This window comes from Berghia stephanieae, chromosome 13 (genome assembly GCF_034508935.2).
Source record: "Berghia stephanieae isolate SIO BIC M18660-M18661 chromosome 13, UCSD_Bste_1.3, whole genome shotgun sequence".
In the NCBI taxonomy this organism is placed as follows: domain Eukaryota; kingdom Metazoa; phylum Mollusca; class Gastropoda; order Nudibranchia; family Aeolidiidae; genus Berghia; species Berghia stephanieae.
The window spans coordinates 26,394,488-26,415,122 of NC_088372.1; the positions used below are offsets into that span (position 1 = coordinate 26,394,488).

The following is a 20,635-nucleotide window of genomic DNA, read 5'->3' on the forward strand; positions in this document are numbered from 1 at the left end:
CAAAGACAACGCTGTTAACGGCCAGGTACTCATTTTACTCCTGAGTACGGCGAGAGAATGTGAGTAAAGAGCCTTTTCCAAGGACTCACCTATGCGCCCAGCGAGGCTCGAACCCATGTCCTTCCGATCTGAAAGCGTGCATCATACCACACGACCACATAGCCGCACAATCACTTTGTTTTTGACAATTAACCAGTTTGAACTAAATGTGTACATTATGTTTCTTATTTTTTCTATCAGTCGCTCCATCCATCTCGCAGCATGAGCCTTTGATTTCTGACGTTCGTGCCGACTCTCTTCGGTTGTCTTGGCAACCTGCAGAACTTCCACTTTATCTCACCGACTCGGTACCTGTCACATACAATGTTCTCATGCAGGTAAGCCAAAATGTTTCTTCTTATCACAGAGCGTCGACATCGTTCTTTTCCTTACTTAATTCGCCCCCGTCCTTCCCTTCCAAGCCACAACTCTCTTCGCTCTTCTCGCCCTCTACCATCACCTTTACAACCAACAACGTTACTATTTCCCTCTCTACTATTCACAACTCTCTTCGTTCTTCTCGCCCTCTACCATCACCTTTACAACCAACAACGTTACTATTTCCTTCTCTACTATTCACAACTCTCTTCGTTCTTCTCGCCCTCTACCATCACCTTTACCACCAACTCCGTTACTATTTCCCTCTCTACTATTCATCTTCCTATCTCCATTTCTCTCTGGTCTCTTCCTTTTCTCTATCCTCCCATTCTTTTCTTCCTCTACCTCCGCCCCCAACCCTCCCCTAGCCTTTCCTTCTCTTTCTTATCATTTTCCTCCCCTTTTCCTCTTCTCCTGCTCCTATTCATCATATTTTTACCTCCTATCGTCTACTCTTTGTGATCCCCCTTCTCATCCTACTTTGGTGAGCCTTCTCCTAACCATCGCCATCACCACATCACCATCCCTCTCTGTTCTACTATCATCATCATCATCATCATCATCATCATCATCATCATCATCATCATCATCATCATCATCATCATCACCATCGTAATCCCACCACCCACCACGCTACCGTTATCGTATCATTAAATATAGATGCTCAACAACCTACGAACAAACTACATACTTGAAAAAAAATCCATTTGTGCTTCTTCTGATTTTCCTAGGAGATGGGCGACACACAGTGGCAAACCATAGCCCGCAAGGTAGCCGGGACAAGCTTCTACGTCACAGGCCTGTCACCCGACAAGGACTACAGCTTCAGGGTTCAGGCTACCAATGACTTCGGCACCAGCATCCCAACCACACCCGCTCGTTTCTCTAGGCAATTTCAGGGTAAGTTTATTTCACACCCTTTAACCCTCTCCTTACCAACTTTGTTATTGGTTTTTGCCATCCCGTTTATGAGCACTTCTCACTAAACTGAATGAACGGGACTATAAAAATTCATGGTCACACATAGCTTTGTGTGTTGGTCCGTTATACTTCCGGATGACAATGTTATGAGCTTCTTAGCCAAACGCATACTATCTATAAGAAAATCGTCACATTTGTGACGATTCAATATTTCAGATTTATTGTAATGTACATTACAAACTTTGAAGACAAATCTTTGTTATAGCTGTGATAATTTAATGTTGTTTTATGTGGCACGTCATTCTCTGGACAAACGTCTCATTACTTTTGAGTTTAACATTTTTTCGTATTGGTCAAGAAAAACATTTCGAGAAAACTCCTAAAAATAGTCGGTAAGGAGAGTTAATCCCGCAAGATCAATGGGATGTATCCTGGATTCTCTTTTATCGTTTTATACTTTTCTGAGCTTCAAATACAAGTTTTTGCATTTCACACGGACATAAGGGAACGAATTGAGCAATCGCCATAATTTCTCTTTAATTTTTAACCTCTCTACGTATGTGTTTTAAACAAGCTTTCATTTGTAGCCATAAGCTCATTGGGTTGTAGTTTATCCCAAACATGTAGCCTTAAGCAAAGAGTGACAAACTGCTTGATAGTTTTTGGGTAGCACTCCAGTCTACCACAAAGTACTTTCAGAAAAATTTAACATACCCAGATACTAAACAAAAACCTCACAACACTTGGACAAAGCATTAGTCTCATAAAGGCAGGGGACCTTGAAAATCTGAGAACCCTAGCAGAGGACCGGCAATATTGGAGACACCTCACACAGGAAATACTGGAAACAGCCAAGGCGACCCGATCTTTCGGTCGAGACGCGAAAGGCATCTAAGTCAAGTCAAGTCAAGATACTAAATCACTAGAGAGGGTGGACATAATGTCTTTGCCGGCTCTAATACTTGGACCTAGCATTAGCCTCTTTACACACTCATTTTCTAATTGTCCATTTCCCTGTCTCAGGTCCTATATACATCCCTGAGATCGAAGACCCCGAGCCAGGCGCATTTCGAATGTCCTGGAAACGACCCTCAGTGTCCAAGAAAGCAACGTACGCGATCGAGACCTTGGAACCAACCACCTGGAAATGGCGCCCATTAGTGTCACGCCTGCCCCATCCAAGCTACAAGGTGACGGACCTGCAGGCCTCCCGTGACTACGCTTTCAGGGTCAGGGCCGAGATTGATTCTGTTGTTAGTGAGCCATCTCTCCCAATTTCTTTCTCCAGTCGAAGAGGTTAGTCTAAGAATATATTTAATTACCTGTGAAAATTACATATTTACACAATAACAGAGCCCGTTTTGATTTGTTACATTCCCAATTACATCAAATTGCTTATTTATTTTCTCACCCATATGGATCAAATAGACGGCTCATACTTAGATAACATTTGAAAGCACTATGTCGGGAACCTGCAATCCAAATAGATAATGGGCCCGACAATGATAATATCTTCAATCTGTCACTAATCCCTCAAATATTCACCCTCCCCCTCTCTCTATTCTCTCTCTCCCTCTCTATCGTTCTTTATATTTTTCTCTCTTAACGAGTATTTTAATTAGTATCTACTGCCCTATTTTCCTGTGGCATTCCGTCCATGTTCTGAAGTGAAGCAACTTATTTTTCCAAAGCCCTGACAGGTATCCTCTGTGGGGGATATAGATGGGTATGAAGGAACGTGTTTTATTGTGTCAGATGCTATTCTTCTTCTATGAATCATATTGTTTCTGAGTGACTGTGAATTAAAATTGGGAGACCAATTTAGTGTCTCCTTGTTGAGAATCTGTGTGCGATCTTAAGCCAGGGACTGGGATAGATTGTTACTGGATTCTAATTGAAGAGTGGATTTCCAAAACTCCACAACTCCATTTTTCTCTGTTTTGAGATATTGAGGATTGGGGATTATTTCCCCTCAAATTTTTCATCCAGTCTATCATTTTATCATGAGTAAACATCAAATTTCAAATCGATCTATAAAAATTCTTGTGCCAATTGAATCTTAAAATAAAGTTTACGTTTCAATTTGGCTCATGGACAGAAAATCTCAAAATACACATAAAATTTGACTTTTGGAAAACCAGCCTTTAATTGTAACTCCTCCCTTTTGTCATATTTTATCTCTGGTCTCTGCAGTTCACAGGTATTATTGTAGGCAATTTCGATCATTCGGCATTGTTTCACCATCTTTATTTTGCCGAGGCGCTGACTTCGCCTAAGAACTTCGCAAGCGCAGCTAAACCTCTGACACTAAAACTAGAACTACAAACTAATTCAACCACCAAGATATGTCAAAAATGTTTTACCTATCCCAATCTGATTAGTTATACTCAAATAGTATGTTTGAGAGGATAGAAGGGGAGTTGATTAAACGATCATGTATCATGTATGCTCAACGTCATGTCTTTGTTTTGTGTGCTATGGTAATGTAAGTCGATTCCTTTTCAGGAACGTTTTTGGAAATGGAAGACACAGAATCAGATGAGGGTATATTGAGTGATACGATTGACATTGTGCTTTTGTTATCAAATAAATTGCTGGAATGCATTTGACTCTTGTTTTATCAGTCCTATGATCATAATAATATGAGCAACAAACACAATCACTCATTAGATAAAACCCAGAGTAACCAGTATTAACGTGATGGCATATACTACTATTCTCTGATAAGTCTTATTGTTATCATTTTGGTGAAAACACTTTATCTCAGTTTAAGATGACACCCATCTTGTCAAACACATTTATAACGTATTAATTCCTTGAAATATCAGGTTACGACCTTTTGACAAGTCGTAGATTAACTTCATTCACCGGTCTATGAAGCCAAAGCTTGTTAGAAAAAATATTTTGTTATTCTATTATGATATTTTTTTGCCAGTCCGAAAAGTGAACGATCATCACATTTGATATACTTAAACCTTAAGGGTCAAAGTTACAGAAATTATCTTAATGGGGATTGACAAAACTATTTTTATTGTTTAGCAAACCACAATAAGTTGAACGTCCAATTTACCTTTCACCCAATACTTCAAAGAACCTATAAAATTCGTGATTATTTTTATTTAAACAATGTTTTCGTTTAGTATCTAAATTATTTTTTACCACAGTTTTATGGGGATTTTTTTTGTACGTCAAATTCAAATTGCAGAATCAATCCCAAGTGCATTTCCCCCAATTGGTGGTTAGTGTGCGGCCCGAAAAAAGTAATGCGTTGAGTCAGGAGTCGAAACTTTATTTGTCAATACAAAATCTTTGTATAGGAATTTTATAGCAATCCAATGGATGATTCAAAGCTATGGAATGAATCAAAGTCCCCCCAAAATATGATCTCTTTTTACAGCCTCATGATATTTTGGAAAGAAAGTTCATTTTCACGTTTAGTTAGTTTTATTACAATCCTACTGACAGCAAACATTTTTTGAAAGAAAAACGCCGTTTGTAATGTCTCGTGCTGTAAATAAATCTACATTTACTCTCTGGGTTTATTTCAGGCTAATGCACCAAAACCACTTATTGTCTTTTTAAAAATCTACGGACACGATGAATGCTTGAAAAATTATTGTCATTTTTTGTGTACATTGTGAAGTGATTTTACTTTTGTCATTCTTTCTTGATTTTTTTTCTCGTTGCGGTTTCATTTGGTTTGCTTCCATCACCACAATATATGACCGACTGCTCCTATAATATGACCAAAATCCAGACATATATGACCAAACCCCCAATACCCCCCTCCCCTCCAAAGTCCCTCCATGTATGACCAGAAAAACCCCCCAACCTTACCATAATTTATGAACAAATCCTCATGCTTCCAAAGCCCTACACACTCATGAACAAACCCATGCCATTTGTTCACGTTTGATTACATTTTGCCATTGATATATATATATATATATATATTATGACCAATTTATATCATAATGTTTTACAACTTATCCAGTATGATCAATCCTCGTGACCCCATTGTTTAAATCCTACTATTATTAATGCGATTGACTTGCGACCTATCCAATGGGTAGAACGCAATTGCTATTTTCCGTTCCATGCTATAGAAACGGGGATAAACTCCGGCTGTACGTGTCTAATGGTTCCGATGGACTACCGACCTATCCACCTACCATTATTCATAGTCATTCCCATTATATGTCCCATAAATCAAAAGCAACTCGAGCTAAACTGCATTCAGTGCCCAAATCTCACTACCTAAGACTAATTGGATTCAATAGTCTGATGTCACGTCCACCAGGCAACGAGCAACTTGGTTCTAAACAAAGAAAATCGGTACTTTGTATTCTTCATGCTGGCTAGGACTTTTTAATATGTCATGTGATCAAATGTATAAAAGTCAAAACGTTATCAGATTTATAATGTTTTTCTCCTCTGGATACATAAGGGCGTCCGCCAATGTTCGGATAGTTTAGAACCAGTTACTAAGTTACTATGCGTCATTACAAGGGAAGTGACGTCACGACTGTTGAAGCCTACTCCATTACGTATGACACAATCGACACATCATGTATAACTATGACGCCATTCCAAAACTGTTGTCCAGGCACACTTTGAGCACTTTATTTGCTTGTACAATATGCACATATGATTCATTTACGACAAAATAATTGATGGTAAATGACGCAGTCAATTAACAATGTGAGAATTAGGATCAATGAAACAGGAAACTTCACAATTTGACCCCCCTAGTAATGTATAACGTTTTTGTCTTCTGCCGCCCGAAAAGTTGATAATTTTGTTTTATTGATCCAAATACTCGGCCAGTAAGCTTTTATTATTTGCTTTACTATCATTGTATTCTAATTTGATTTTTTTCTTTAAAAAAAAAGATTCGGTATTGTAAGTTTGGGCACTTGTATTTTATTTGCTTTGCTAATGTGACACGGTGACTCTTTTTGTTTATTAATACAAATCAATATATTTTTCTCCTTTACAGAACAATGTGTTAGAAGCAAAGAGCAAATAATATTATTATTTAAGTAGTCATTGTATTTTGATTCATGACAGTACAAATTTCAAAAGTAACACAGCTTTATATGTCTTAAAAAAACTGCACATAATATTTTAATGAACTGTTTCGCTATGCGTGAGTTGAGTTATTAAATATTCAGAAAAGTGAGTGGAGCAGGCACTTATGTTGGTAACAACAAGAGATGAAATAAGTAGAAAAGTGCCAGAGGACAATAGAGAATAACATTTTTTTCGCGGCGGTATCTATTCAAGTGCCGTCTTGATGCTCATTGTGAAACAGAAAAATACTGTTTGTAAAGTTAAATTCAGACACCTCTTTCCACTATGTGGCATGCCAAGTTTTAAGAGACTTGAATTATATACGTTCACGAATGCACAAGAGCAGATAAAAGGCTGTAAAAGCCTACATAAATCATATCATATCATATCATATTAATCGTACCAATTAGGTCGCGGGTTCAAACCCCACCACCGCCTCGAAAATTGTTTATTCTCTATTGTCCTCTGGCACTTTTCTACTCACTTCATCTCTTGTTATTAAATATTGCTTTTGATAATATAATCCAGTTTCTGAATCCATTCATTACAAAAGTAGGGAATTCATATTATACAGAATTAGTGATTCCTCGATCAGGCCCGAAACTGGAACGAGTTCCTTTACACATCCTGCGAAATCTGCCATAGAGCATTAATTTGTGAATTAGTTCCTGACGATTTCCAAGTGCAAACTTATAACTTTTCTTTTTAGAATTTAGACCGTTTGAGGAGAGAGATTTTTATGAATGAAAAAGTAATGTTATTATATATAATATTATAAAGGCTCATATTCTAGCAGTAGGAGTGCTGTATAACATCCATCATTTATTTATTGTCAATGCAGTAATAATGGATAATGATCGCGTTTGCAATGCAAAGAATAAAAAAGATAATAAATCTACATTCGATTGTATTTTCATGTATTTGTTACTGGTCAACTCAGTTTTGTGGTCAAAGTTGATTAGTATATATATATATTTATATATATATATATATATATATATATATATATATATATATATATATATTATATATATATATATATATATATATATATATATATATATATATATATATATATATAATGTAAAAAGGTCAGCAGCATTATATAGATCTTTAATTCTAAATTCATTTTGGTTTTTGTACTCCCTGAATAGAATAATTTAAAAGTCGTTGACCAGACGATGTTTCACCACGGTTCCTAAAAACTGGTGCAAAGTTGATTGCCCTTGCTCTGACTAAACTCTTTAAATGTCTCTTAGTTCAGTTGTCACATCCCAGGAATGGAAACATATATTCTTCATTCATATATTATTAACCATTTCCTCTCTTTTTTTTAAAGAAAAGGAATATCTTACATTTATTTCTCATTCATTCTCGATTATGGCAATAATAGATTTACCAGCTCTCAAATTGATACTATTTATAGCACCTTATTTGTTTATCAGCTCTCAAATTGATACTATTTATACCACCTTATTTGTTTATCAGCTCTCAAATTGATACTATTTATACCACCTTATTTGTTTATCAGCTCTCAAATCCATCCTATTTATGCCACTTTATTTGTTTAACAGCTCTCAAAATGATACTATTTATACCACCTTATTTGTTTATCGGCTCTCAAATTGATACTATTTATACCACCTTATTTGAAACTATACCTGATGATATCCTACTGCCAATCTCTCATCAGCTCTCCCATCTCTTCCTGTGGAGCGCCCCACTTTATCGGAGGTATTTGAAGATTCTGTCAGGGTATCATGGCACCCCATCTTGTATCGGGGCGCCACACTCAGATCGGCTCCCGAGGGTTACAGACTTGAGGTATAGTCCACTGGCAGTGCTTGATTTTTAAAAATGATATATTTACATGCTATGATTTTCCACATTAGAACTCAACATGCAATGGACCCCCTTTTTAAGTTGTTAGCTCAACGGGCAAATAGGGAAACAAAAAAATAAAAACAAAAACAAAAACTAAAACAAAATAATAATTAAACCCTCTATTCTTTTTATAAAGATTAAATTTCGATATTCATATGGAATAATTTAGAAAATATATTGAAATATATAATTATTGATTATTTAGGTAAGGGAACTACCTGACTCCTATTGGAAGACCCTTATCCCCAACACTGACCAGTGGAGCTATGAGGTGACGGACCTCAAACCAGGTCAGGATTATGCCTTCAGGGTGAGGACGGTTTCTAAATCGGGAATGTCCGAGCCCTCTCCCTCAGCATATCTTTACAGGCAAACGGGTACGTACCATGTAGAGTAATACGTGAATCCTGTAGCTTTAAGTTCAAAATAGCAACTCTGAAGTATTATTAAGAAATTAAGGAACAAGTATGTATGCCAGACAAAGCAAGAAACTAAATAGAAGAAAAAAACCATCCCAAAAAATAAGTCTACCTCTTTTGGGGATCGAACCTCAGACCTTCTGATTACCGGTCATACATGCTCCACCTCTGAAATATGTACAGTTTTGAAGTTGAAGTTTATTTCCAAATCAATCGTGAAAAAAAGAGTCAGATGATGAAAATCGTCATTGCATAATTCATAATTATTTATTCTTTGTTTATGAAATGGGAGTTTCATCATTATTCTTTTCTTGCTCGATTATACATTTTAGGACATCACAAAGCATATTTTGATTGAGAAACGACTGTCAAATTCAAATTTTAAAGAAATTTTATCAGTTATTTTGAAGTCTTTGTCGGAAATGTCAAAACAAACGTTTTATATTGTAGACAAATCTTAAGAAGTAATAGAAACTTTATTTTCTACCTATTATAGAAATAGAATTTACACACCGACCAAAATATAAAATATTGGATAGGTCAGTAAAATGAAGTGACTGTTAAAATCTGTTTAGTTGACGCCCAAAAAGAAGATGAGTTAGCAATCTCTTTCACTTCACTCTATTTGACGCCATGAAATCATATGGGATGAGCTGAACTTTAATAACATTCATGATAGTGTTCTTTGAAACAAAACCTGTAAAGTGACATCCAGATGGAAAATGGGTTAGCACACTCGTTCACTCTATTTGACCACGGTATCACCGGGATAAGCTGAACATTGAAAATACCCATGATAGTGTTCTTTGAAACAAAACCTGTTAAGTGACATCCAGATGGAAAATGGGTTAGCACACTCGTTCACTCTATTTGACCACGATATCACCGGGATAAGCTGAACATTGAAAATACTCATGATAGTGTTCTTTGAACAAAGTTTTTCCTCTTTGACCTCATAAAATAAATGATAGAAAAGCGAATGAATTTACCTGAATGATGAAAAATAAACTCACGTCCTCAAATATTTTCACCTTCTCTGTCGTAAATTGTATTTTCTATTGTTTTCACGCTCGATGGTTATGAAAAAAAGATTGTATCAAAAATTGTAATTATTCGATTAAATTTTGTAAACTAACACACTACCATTCCAAAAAGGACAAGTTGTTCTGTTATATCAAATTAAGAAATTAATTGTTTGGAACCTTCCATTCACACTTATTCTATTCTGTAGTAGTAGTAGTAGTAGCGTATGGCTACACCTCCAGATTATATTTGTCGATCCATGATGTCAGGTCATCTCCGGCCTCAAAGATCGTTTCATACCCCCCTTCTAATTTTGTTACTGGGCATTGCAGGACCAGATGATCGATGGTTTGACGTGCCCCTTTGCAATATTGGCAGATTGGTGAGTCAATGAGTCTCCATCGATAGAGGCTTTCTTTACTGCGGCCATGGTTGGTTCTAAGTCGGTTCGTGGTGACCCAGTGTTTTCTTTTTGCTGTTTTAAAATTCTATTCTGTTATACTCTCCTGCTAATTGCAGTGACACCCAAGGTCCCTCTACCATCTCCGGAGGTGGCTGACGTGGGCGATGATTACATCAACCTGCGATGGAAGTCGGTGGATGTCCCAGCCTTTGACTATGACGAGAAACCTTTGTCTTTCATCATAGAGGCACAGAGGATGCCGGAATATGACTGGAAGCCCGTAGCTAGAGGCATCACTGGAGCTTCTCACAAGGTAATGGCTCCTGCAGCTAGAACAACATCGTTGGCTCAGCTGTACGGTGTCCTGTCCTGATACAAAAGTCTAACTATGTTGAGCGTAGTCAATTGTTGGATGGGTAGTAGTAGTAGTAGTAGTAGTAGTAGTAGTAGTAGTAGTAGTAGTAGTAGTAGCGTATGGCTTCACCTCCAAATCCATTTCGTCAACCCAGCTTCGGAAGTCTTCCTCCGCCCTAAGAACTGTTTCATAGCCACCTTCAAGTTTAGTTACTGGACAGTGGAGGACTTTGGATGGATGACGGTGATCATATAAAATTCTATTCCCGGCGTTGTGTCCTTGAGTAAGACATTTTATACACATTAATCCTGTCTGTTTAAGTCTGAATGAGTACCTGGCTATAAGGCTGTGACGGATATAGTAAGAATGGTAGTTCAAAAAAAGGACGCTCAACAGATGACGTTTACTGCAAGGTTGAATGTATAGTTCTATATAACCTGCTAGGAGACTAAATGAAGCGTTGTTAAGGGTAGTGAGAATGACAAATCCTTGGAATGCTCTATATAAAAGTACACGATCGTTATTTATTTAATTTCTATGTTCTTAGTCTATACGCTTTCCGATATTTTGCCTAAAAAAACTACTAAAACTTACAAACATCATGTCAACAAATAATGTTATAAAAAGATGAATTCAAAACGGGCAGCTTAAAAATCATTCATTAAATATTTTTAAGATAAAAAAAAAATATTACTGTAAAAAAGGAACGCAGAGCAGTGTGGCTCAGTAGTAATGTCTCCGCCTCCTAACCCGGATGTGACGGATTTCGCCCACATTACCCCCACTTTGTCACCTCACTCCAGTTCATTGGGCGACTCAAAATAGTCCTCTAAGATAAAAAAAAATATGCTAAAAAATGACGATAAGTAAAGCATCGAAAACAACAATTGCCCACACCATTCAAATGATTACATTGAAGGTTAATAACGTTGTCTCGGAGAAAAACAAAAGAAATGCATGAAGTGAGAATCGAACTCGGATCACACAGGCTCATTCATTCATTGATTCATTCATCCCATGATCTCTGATGATCGTCGGTGGGATACATGGGATGCAGCTCTCACCACTTTCCGCCATTCTTCTCTATTATTGGCCTTCTCCAAGAGTTCTTCCGTCTTCATTCTTGTCCATTTCTTGATATTGTCCACCCAAACTTTCCTTTGTCTTCCTCTTCTTCTTCCTCCTTCAATGGTACCCTCCATCACCGTTCTGCAAAAACCTTCATGCCTCACATTGTCCACCGAAAGGATACATGGAAGACAGAAACATAACACACAGGTTACGTCAGACGAATAATGCTATTCAATTTACTTATCTTCATCCTAGGTGACAGGGCTTGAGCCCAAACAAGACTACAAATTTCGAATTCGAGGAGAAACTCCAATTGGTCTCACTCAGCCTACTAAACCAGTCCCTGTATACAGGAGGCCACGTAAGGCAGCTTTTCATTTTCAATCTTCATCTCTTCCTCCCCCTCCCCTCTCCCCCTCCCCCTCCTCCTCCTCCTCCTCCTCCAAATACTAACTCCTCACACTTCTTTTTCACTTCCTGTTTCTTTGCCTTCTTTTCCTCCTCTCTCTTTCCCTCCTCTCCTCCTCCTCCGCCTCCTCCTCCGCTCCTCCTTTTATTTTTCTTCTTCTTTTTCTTCTTCTTCTTCTTCTTCTTCTTCTTCTTCTTCTTCTTCTTCTTCTTCTTCTTCTTCTTCTTCTTCTTCTTCTTCTTCTTCTTCTTCTTCTTCTTCCTGCCTCATCTGCTCCTTCACTACCTCCTCATCTTTGTTCGTCTTTCTCTAAATGTAATGACAAGCTCAGTAATAAAACACCATCTCAAATATGCTGGCTCGTTTATGAGCATGATTACCACATCGAATATAATTATAATTATTTCTCAACATTTCTATCAAAGCAATCCTTTTTTTTTGGATAAGCTAATTTTAGCACAACCACGTGGCCAAACCGGACTCCAAATTTTGTAAGCAAAGAGCGATGGGTGCCTTACTTTGTCAGAAATTTGAGCTTATTGGGTTGGCCACAAAAGTAGCAAACATTACTTTCTTCCGAAAAAAAAACAACAGACAATCCAACTTATTTGTAATGTAAATGAATGGATGTCATGATTTTAGGTAGACGTCTATGTTCCAGAAAAAAAATGTCGTGAGTTGAAATTGAGACTAAAAAGTCTATACAAGTATCAAACATATTCCTTTTTATATAAAATCCTTATACAGACAAAGACACTTTCGTCTTTTCATTCTTGTTACCTTCCACAGTGGGCTCGGGTATCCCCATTACTAACCTCAGCATCGACTCAGATTCGAACCAGCCTTACTCTGCTCGTCTGAGATGGAACCCTGTCTACATCAGGCCTTATACCGCCACCAAAGACACCACCTACACCATTGAAGTACGTTTCCCGTCCCACCTATAGGCTTTTATTCATAGATAAATCCCTTCGTTCTCTTTATCCTTGTGAAAAGCATTGGACACAAATTAAGTATACTGGGTGGGGATTCTGACCTCCCATAGCGGGCAGGGGGGTCCATACTATGTCTTCTATCCCCTTATGTCTGTTTTCCGACATGCTTTCTGTCTTTGTCTTGGAGTGAGATTACTTGGTTTTGTCCTGGCCCTGGCCGGAGTCATGGCTGGGAGGGAAACAGTCAAATGCATAGTTATTGTTTTGAGAGACGATATTTTTTTCCTTGTAAATCATCTCTCTGTTATGTATTATTATATTTATTTTTAATGTTTAATGTAAGCATCTGAGTGTATTCCTCTTTGTTGGATTTTGTGCTTGTGTCCTGATGAGACTTATAGGTGATCTCAAGCTAAGTACATTGGTGGTATGCTCTTGGAATCTACACCTGATCCCTATTTGTTCCTAGTTCCCCTTTGTCTTACTTTCTCTTGGGTGCTTTAATTGTAATTCTATAACTTTTTACTATCCCATTTTCTTCCTTTTTACTGGCGCTGATATAACCTCAATGTGTTGCGAGCGCCGTAAAACCCTTAAAAAATAAAAACAAACAAACAAATTAAGTATAACAGCCTCAGAAAGGACAAATCCTATTATGTGCAAAGATTCCTGTTCTATTTTGTAGAAATTTACTCTTTTTGTTCAATAAATTTAACAAACGACAGCTTCAAATCAGTACTCACTCTACCCACGTCCTCTTCTTCTATAACTTGTTTCTTCTCCTTTTTTTTTAAGAAAAAGTATTTTTGGCATTTAGTAAATCAAGGTACTCTAATAAAACATTCATTAAAAGGGATAAACAAAAATAAATATAGTAACAGCGTAAAGAAGAACAAAATATCAAACAAGGAACGTTTCGGGCTCAAAACCCTTCTTCAACCAACAACAAAAACAATTTAAACTATTGTTTATTGTTTTTGTAGTTGGTTGAAGAATGGCTTTTTAGCCTGAAACGTTTTATGTGTGTGGCATTTTGTTCTTTTTTTGTTTATTGATTTTTACAGTCCACAGTTTGTAGCAACTTAATATTACTAAATCATTCATGTATTTAGTTTCCTATATAGCGTAATTGATGTTTTTTTTTTACTTTTCTATGATCTTTTTGAGCACATTTAGGAGATATTGCGCTTTGTTAAATTTCACGTTTATTTATTTCTTCATGTACCTTGTTTTCTGCTCTTTTCCATTAGGTACAAGAACCACCCAGGAGAGACTGGTACTCCCTCGCTAAGGATGTGAGCAGCACTAGTTACACAGTGCCTGATCTCAGTCCCAGGAAAAATTACCTGTTTCGTATCAAGGCTAGGGCAGGGACTGGGGAATACAGCATTCCCACTCTACCCATCCCCTACTACAGGGAACCTTGTAAGTCACCTCTCTCTCTCTCTCTCTCTCTCTCTCTCTCTCTCTCTCTCTCTCTCTCTCCTCTCTCCCTCTCTCTCTCTCTCTCTCTCTCTCTCTCTCTCTCTCTCTCGAAGTCCATTTCGTTGTGTCTGTTGATGAAGGGGAAACCCCAAACATGCACAGTATTTGTAAATTGTTTTCGTATTTCAACTTGAAGTAGTATTATTTTCTTTTTATTTAATAAGGAGATGTAGGTAATGAAGTAATTTAGAACCATAGAGATAGGATTTATTCTCTTCTTGTAACCTATAAATTGCTTGTAATCTTGTGACCAGAGTGTTGATCTATGACTAAGTACTTTGCATGAGATCTAACTTAGACTCAGTTACTTAGTGGACAGTATGGTCATAAAAAATCAAGTAGGCTACGCGGTTATAAGCCAACAAGCTGAACTACTTGAGCTCCTTCTAAGAGAGAGAAAAAAGAACATTAAGAAATCATATTAATAAAACTTCAGCATTATGTTTACTACTTCGGTCTATTTCATTTATATATGATTATAAACTAATATTAAGAACAAATTTACCTTAAAGGCGACTTGAACTGAATTCGATAAAAATTCAACACTAGATATACCGTAGAGATAATAAAAAACCGCTAGAAAAATCAAGAATACAAGATTAAGCTGAGGATGCACAAAATAATGGACATAGACAGTGTAGGTTCTGTTTATGATAATATAATATGTAATAATGTAATTTTTATTGCTCAAAAAATGACAATTTGTCATTTGGTTTACTATGATTGAAATTAAAAAATGCAATACATAAATAGACAAAAGTACATTAATGAAATAATTTATGTTAAATAAGCTCAGAATTGAATTTTAAGCATCATTTCACAAAAGACCGTTCTAGGCGATTGGTTACTATTGGGTTTTATAATTTCTATCTCACTGATTTATTTCAGCCTCGTCCTGGGATTCTCTTCCAGCCCGGCCTCTGCCAGTAGAGGAGTACTCTCCTCTCAACAGGCCTTACATTGAAGGTCTTGTTCTTAAAGGTAACTAGAATGAAATGATTATGTATTCAATTTATCAAGAAATGTTTTTAAAAATTATCTATCGGTGTGAAATATTTACATAACCGATAACTTAAACTCTTATTTAGTGTTAAATACATGAAACATTATGTGACCAATCCTTACAAATTAGATTGAAATATTGAATTTATTTTCTGGATGGCAAATTTTAAAAAAGTTGCTTGATGAAATCTCACACATAGTTTGAACTGCTCCTATTTTTATCAGATATCATCTCATCTGGCATGCGAATCATTCTAATCACATGTATGTTTTGGAAGAAGCGGTTTCGACTTCATACATTTGAGAATTACTTATCCGACTGCTATGTCAGCAGAGTGATCATAACCATTATATAAACAAGGATTTATGACCCAGTCAACATGGCTGAGAAGGCCAACATTTCTCTTTGATGGCATTATGACCATCACGGCCTTTCAATATTTTAAGCCGGCTTTCCAATCCTCCGTGTCCTCAGAAACCATTCAGAAAGATGTTTCCATTATCTCTCTAATTAACGTCCTGTGATACAGCCTCTCCGCTATCTAACTCCAATTTCCCCCTATAAAACATCCCCAACAAGACATCTTTGTGGCCTTTCAGCCTTTATACTCGGTCTTTACATATACAAATGACTCAAATATGAAAGATGAGAATCTCCTAATTGTACCTGCTTTTCTGCTTTAAATGTTATTGAGTGTATGGTTATTGTGAATCACAGTCACCTAATCTTTTCAACTCTCGCCGGTGTTGGTTGTTAAAAAGTTGTAGTTTTGATTTATTCCCCTGATTCAGTTTTATACGTTCTTCATTTCTTTCAGTTCCACCAAGAATGTCAATTGAAAAACCAGAGCTGTTTGTTGTCAGCCCTGACGTTGTTCGTCTGAGCTGGAGATCTGCAAGAGTTCCATCGGCAACTGCTCACCTGTCTCCAACCACCTACAGGGTCGAGGTAAATAAATCTATGCACAAATCATGAATGAGTTCAAACTTTTTTTTAAATGGCGACTGAAATGTTCGACTTTTAGAAATAATGCATGATGAGTGGCCAAAGGGAGACAATCGTGAAATATATTCATTGAATATAATGCTTCATGAATTATAGCCCTTACATTTTTCGACCTATATTGCCCTTGTAATTTGAGTCCTCATAATGTGATAATCCCCAGTGAGCCCTCAAGTGTTATTTTTTTTTAAAATCAAGAGCCATTCGGCTATTTACTGAGCACACGTCAATGACCTTGACATACGATAGATGTATCGCCATTTTAAATAATATCAGGACTTAATCCCTGTTGGTCCTAAATTGTAATTTCAATTATATTGCTCTGAGATAATCATATCACATATCATACCATATTAATGTACACAGCGAATAGACGTCAATATTCTTGGAATTACTCAATAAGACGAGTTTAAACATATTATGGGAATTATATTTATTTTTAGAATACAACAACACAAAATGATGATTAGTAAAACTGCATTAGGCCCAAGTATGTTAGGAAATTTAAAGAAGAAAAAGCTCATTGAATTGATTAATATTACTAATTGAACCACGCTCAACTGAACATAACAAAGAATGGTAATTCAATATGTGATGTTCATGTTAATGAGACAATGATGATGAATAATGATGTCGGTGATGGTGACTGCGGCGATGATGATGGTGATGGTGATGATGATGATGATGATGATGATGATGATGATGATGATGATGATGAAGAATACATCACATGAGACATGACTATTTTAACGTTAAGTTTACCTTTTAGCGCAAATTTATCCGGGGCATTATACTGATATGTCCTGTTATGATGGGTCAGATATTATGATTGATTTTTTTTGTTTAATATTGTGTATAAGGTACGCCATGAAGACTCCTTTGAATGGGTAGAAAAGGTAACTGGAGTGAAGTCTTTGGGTACCGACATCAGAGGCCTTAACCCAAACATTGACTATGCCTTCCGTGTTCGTGCTGTCAACGAGTTCGGATGGAGTGAGTGTACACTGCCTGTCTTCCTGCACAGGCCTCAGGGTATGTACCTTTACAGATTATCTGGATTTTCTATAATATCATTGTCGCCAAACAATACTGACCCTTAAGACTAACTAAAACGTCCACACACCCTAGATCAGAGCTGCCTAAAAATTCCAATGCGAATTTTTGGCTCCAGCTACAGCGCTTCATAGATCTCTTTGATTCAATAAATCATTCTCAAAAGGAGAGGCTAGATTCTTAAAATCTATATTCAGGACCGGAACATTTTTGGACCATGAGAGAGCAAATTGTTTATTTCTAAAGCTATTTAAAGTGATTTTTTCTTTTTTTTTTTAACCCTTGGAAACCAATATTTTTTTAAAATTTCAAGTGGGCAGCGCTACTCTAGATAAATCCAAAAAAATAGTGTTATCCTTTGAGAATTTACTTTAGAAATTATTTTCTTTGAATATCTTCTAGATAAAAAGGAATAGAAACCCGGCCCCAGTCTTATGATTTCTTTTTTTTTTCTTTTAAACAATTTTTTTGGTTTTGTTTGTAATTCCATCTTAATTTTCGATTGCAATTAAAATGATCTTGATCATGCTTCTGATGATGATGATTATGATGATGATGGTGATGATGATGATGATGATGACTATAATGATGAAGAAGATGGTGATGATGATGATGTTTGTGTTGATGGTAGTGGGTAATATTCATTAAAATATAAATATTTTGACAGCTGTGAAGGACGTTGCTGCCGAAATGGAGTTTGAAGAATACGAAGTCACTGGGTCGTTGCTTGGCGATACTTGTAAGTTTTTTTTATGGTGTATCTTTGTCTGATGTGAACTTATTGTATTGCCACTGATGGTTTTATTTATGTCTGTCCCTTGAGAGTGCCGTATGTTTTGGCTATGATGTTCATATCAATGAGGCAATGATGATGAATCATGACGTCAGTGATGGTGACTGTGTCGATGATGATGGTATAATGAAGATGATGATGATGATGATGATGATGATGATGATGATGATGATGATGATGATGATGAGATGATGGTGATGATGATGATGATGATGATGATGATGATGATGATGATGATGATGATGATGATGATGATGATGGTGATGATGATGATGATGATGATGATGATGATGATGATGATGTGGACGATGATGATGATGGTGATGATGATGAAATAAATATTCAACAAAATTTATGTGTTTAATCTCGCTGATCTCCGCCTTCTAAAAATACAACCTGGAAATGTGTGTGTGTGTGTGTGTGGGGGGGGGGGGGGGGGGTAAATTCTTTCACACTATTAATTTGTTCTCAACTCTAAAGCAAAATGGTAAAGGATTCAACATTCTCTTTCACATTTTTTGAAATATTTAGAATATTAAAACGTTGTATCTCACACCATGTTCAGGAAAAATTGTGACGGAAAGAAAGACAACAATATAATAATAATAATAATAATAATAATAATAATAATAATAATAATAATAATAATAATAATAATAATAATAATAGTAATAATAATAATAATAATAATAATAGATCTTCATTGTCCATAAATATGGCAATTGGTCATTTAGTTACACTTGTTATAACGTTAAACGATAACTGTAACATTGAACAGATATTTCACTCCTACTTATTTTCTCTCTCTATCTCATTCTCTCTCTCTCTCTCTCTCTCTCTCTCTCTCTCCTCTCTCTCTCTCTCTCTCTCTCTCTTCCTCTCTTTCTTTCACACGTGCGATATACACAACATAAACATATTCATTTCGTTTTCAATTTGTTACGATTGTGGCAATTCGACACCAAAAATTATCATCATTATCAATTGGTCAGTTAATCTTACATTAAATAAATTAATTGGTTAATCAGTCAACGAATCAATCCTTGGTTTTTCTGTACCATATGAAATATTCAAAATTTTTATTGCTGATGGAACGAACGTTGATTTATGCTTGTTAGTTCTACATTTAATCTGACAAAACCTTCTCCCAGATGGTAATTCATGGTACAAAATATGATTATATATATATATATATTTTTTTTTTTGTAAAGGGATCTTGGGCAATTGACTCTAGATAGAGATGTTTTGTACCAATTATATATCTAATTTCTACAAACAAAACAAAAACCATTAGAAATCTGTTTAATATTATTTTAACTAGATAATAATTCTCGTTACTTTTACATTGACAAGAAACGGACAAACAGCTATAAACGAAATAAATTGATCTTTTTCGAGTGTACAAATAAGCCATAAAAAACAAAAACAATAAAAGTTGGTCAAATTGATAGGTCACTTTTGACCATCCTGTCCAAGTCCACTCATTTCTTGAACAAAATAATCATGTTCATTTATATTACTGGACTCCTGTACAGAACAATTTAAAACTTATAACTCTTAAATGATTGTTAATACAAGTAAGCCAGACATTTATATGGGTTGTGGACATAGTATTTCTTCTTTTTCTTCTTCGTCTAGTCCTTCAGAACCATTAGGCCCGCAGAGCCGGAGTTGATCTTAGTTTCTTTAGCGTGAAATGCTCATTAGCAATTGTTTGTTACCATTTAGATAGGACGCTTGTCTATCACCAATTACTTTCCGCCAGATCTCACTTACCCAGCCACCCAATAACTGGTGGGTAGCCGGCGGGGGTAAAAAATATCTTGAATTCACCCTTGCACCCTTTGAGTGCTCTACCTCCCCCTTTTTTGATAATTAATAAGTTCGATTTATCAATGCAGCTGCACCAAAGATGCCTATTGACACCCCAAGGATGGGCCCCGTGGAAAGAGGATGCATGAAGCTCTCCTGGACCCCGGGACGTATTCCCGCCTATGCCAGAAAGACACGCATTTACTACATTGTGGAGAGGAAGGAACCAACGGATACGGAATGGACGACGGTCGCCAGGGATATCCACGAATGCGTCTACCTCGTGGACAACATCAGACCTGGTGTGGACTACTTGTTCAGGGTAAAGGCCCAGAATGAGTTTGGTATTAGTGAAGGTACACTGCCCGCTGCTCTCAACCAAACTAGGGGTAAGTTTATAATATTATATATTGTTAAATATCATATAATATAAGAACTTAGTAGATGATGTTATTATATGAGCTTTTCTTTAACTCTCTCTTTACCGATCATTTTCAGTATTTTTCCCAAAAATGGCAGGCTTACCCAGCAGAAAAATTGTTTTAAAAAAACAAAAACTCAAACAAGCTCTCTACAA

The 20,635-nt window shown here is 36.4% G+C and overlaps 1 protein-coding gene across 2 annotated transcripts in view; it reads left to right on the forward strand.

The window, feature by feature from the left end:
• LOC144958557 (twitchin-like) overlaps positions 1-20,635 on the forward strand; it is a 192,940-nt gene that overhangs the window by 135,527 nt on the left and 36,778 nt on the right. For both annotated transcript variants that reach the window (XM_078890618.1, XM_078890619.1), the window contains 15 exons: positions 241-377; positions 1,149-1,317; positions 2,362-2,634; positions 3,844-3,882; positions 8,105-8,235; positions 8,501-8,672; positions 10,257-10,453; positions 11,822-11,927; positions 12,765-12,898; positions 14,161-14,335; positions 15,284-15,376; positions 16,216-16,346; positions 17,261-17,432; positions 18,121-18,192; positions 20,148-20,447. In XM_078890618.1, coding sequence (XP_078746744.1) covers positions 241-377; positions 1,149-1,317; positions 2,362-2,634; positions 3,844-3,882; positions 8,105-8,235; positions 8,501-8,672; positions 10,257-10,453; positions 11,822-11,927; positions 12,765-12,898; positions 14,161-14,335; positions 15,284-15,376; positions 16,216-16,346; positions 17,261-17,432; positions 18,121-18,192; positions 20,148-20,447 — 2,301 coding nt within the window. The remainder of the gene's footprint in view (positions 1-240; positions 378-1,148; positions 1,318-2,361; positions 2,635-3,843; positions 3,883-8,104; positions 8,236-8,500; positions 8,673-10,256; positions 10,454-11,821; positions 11,928-12,764; positions 12,899-14,160; positions 14,336-15,283; positions 15,377-16,215; positions 16,347-17,260; positions 17,433-18,120; positions 18,193-20,147; positions 20,448-20,635) is intronic.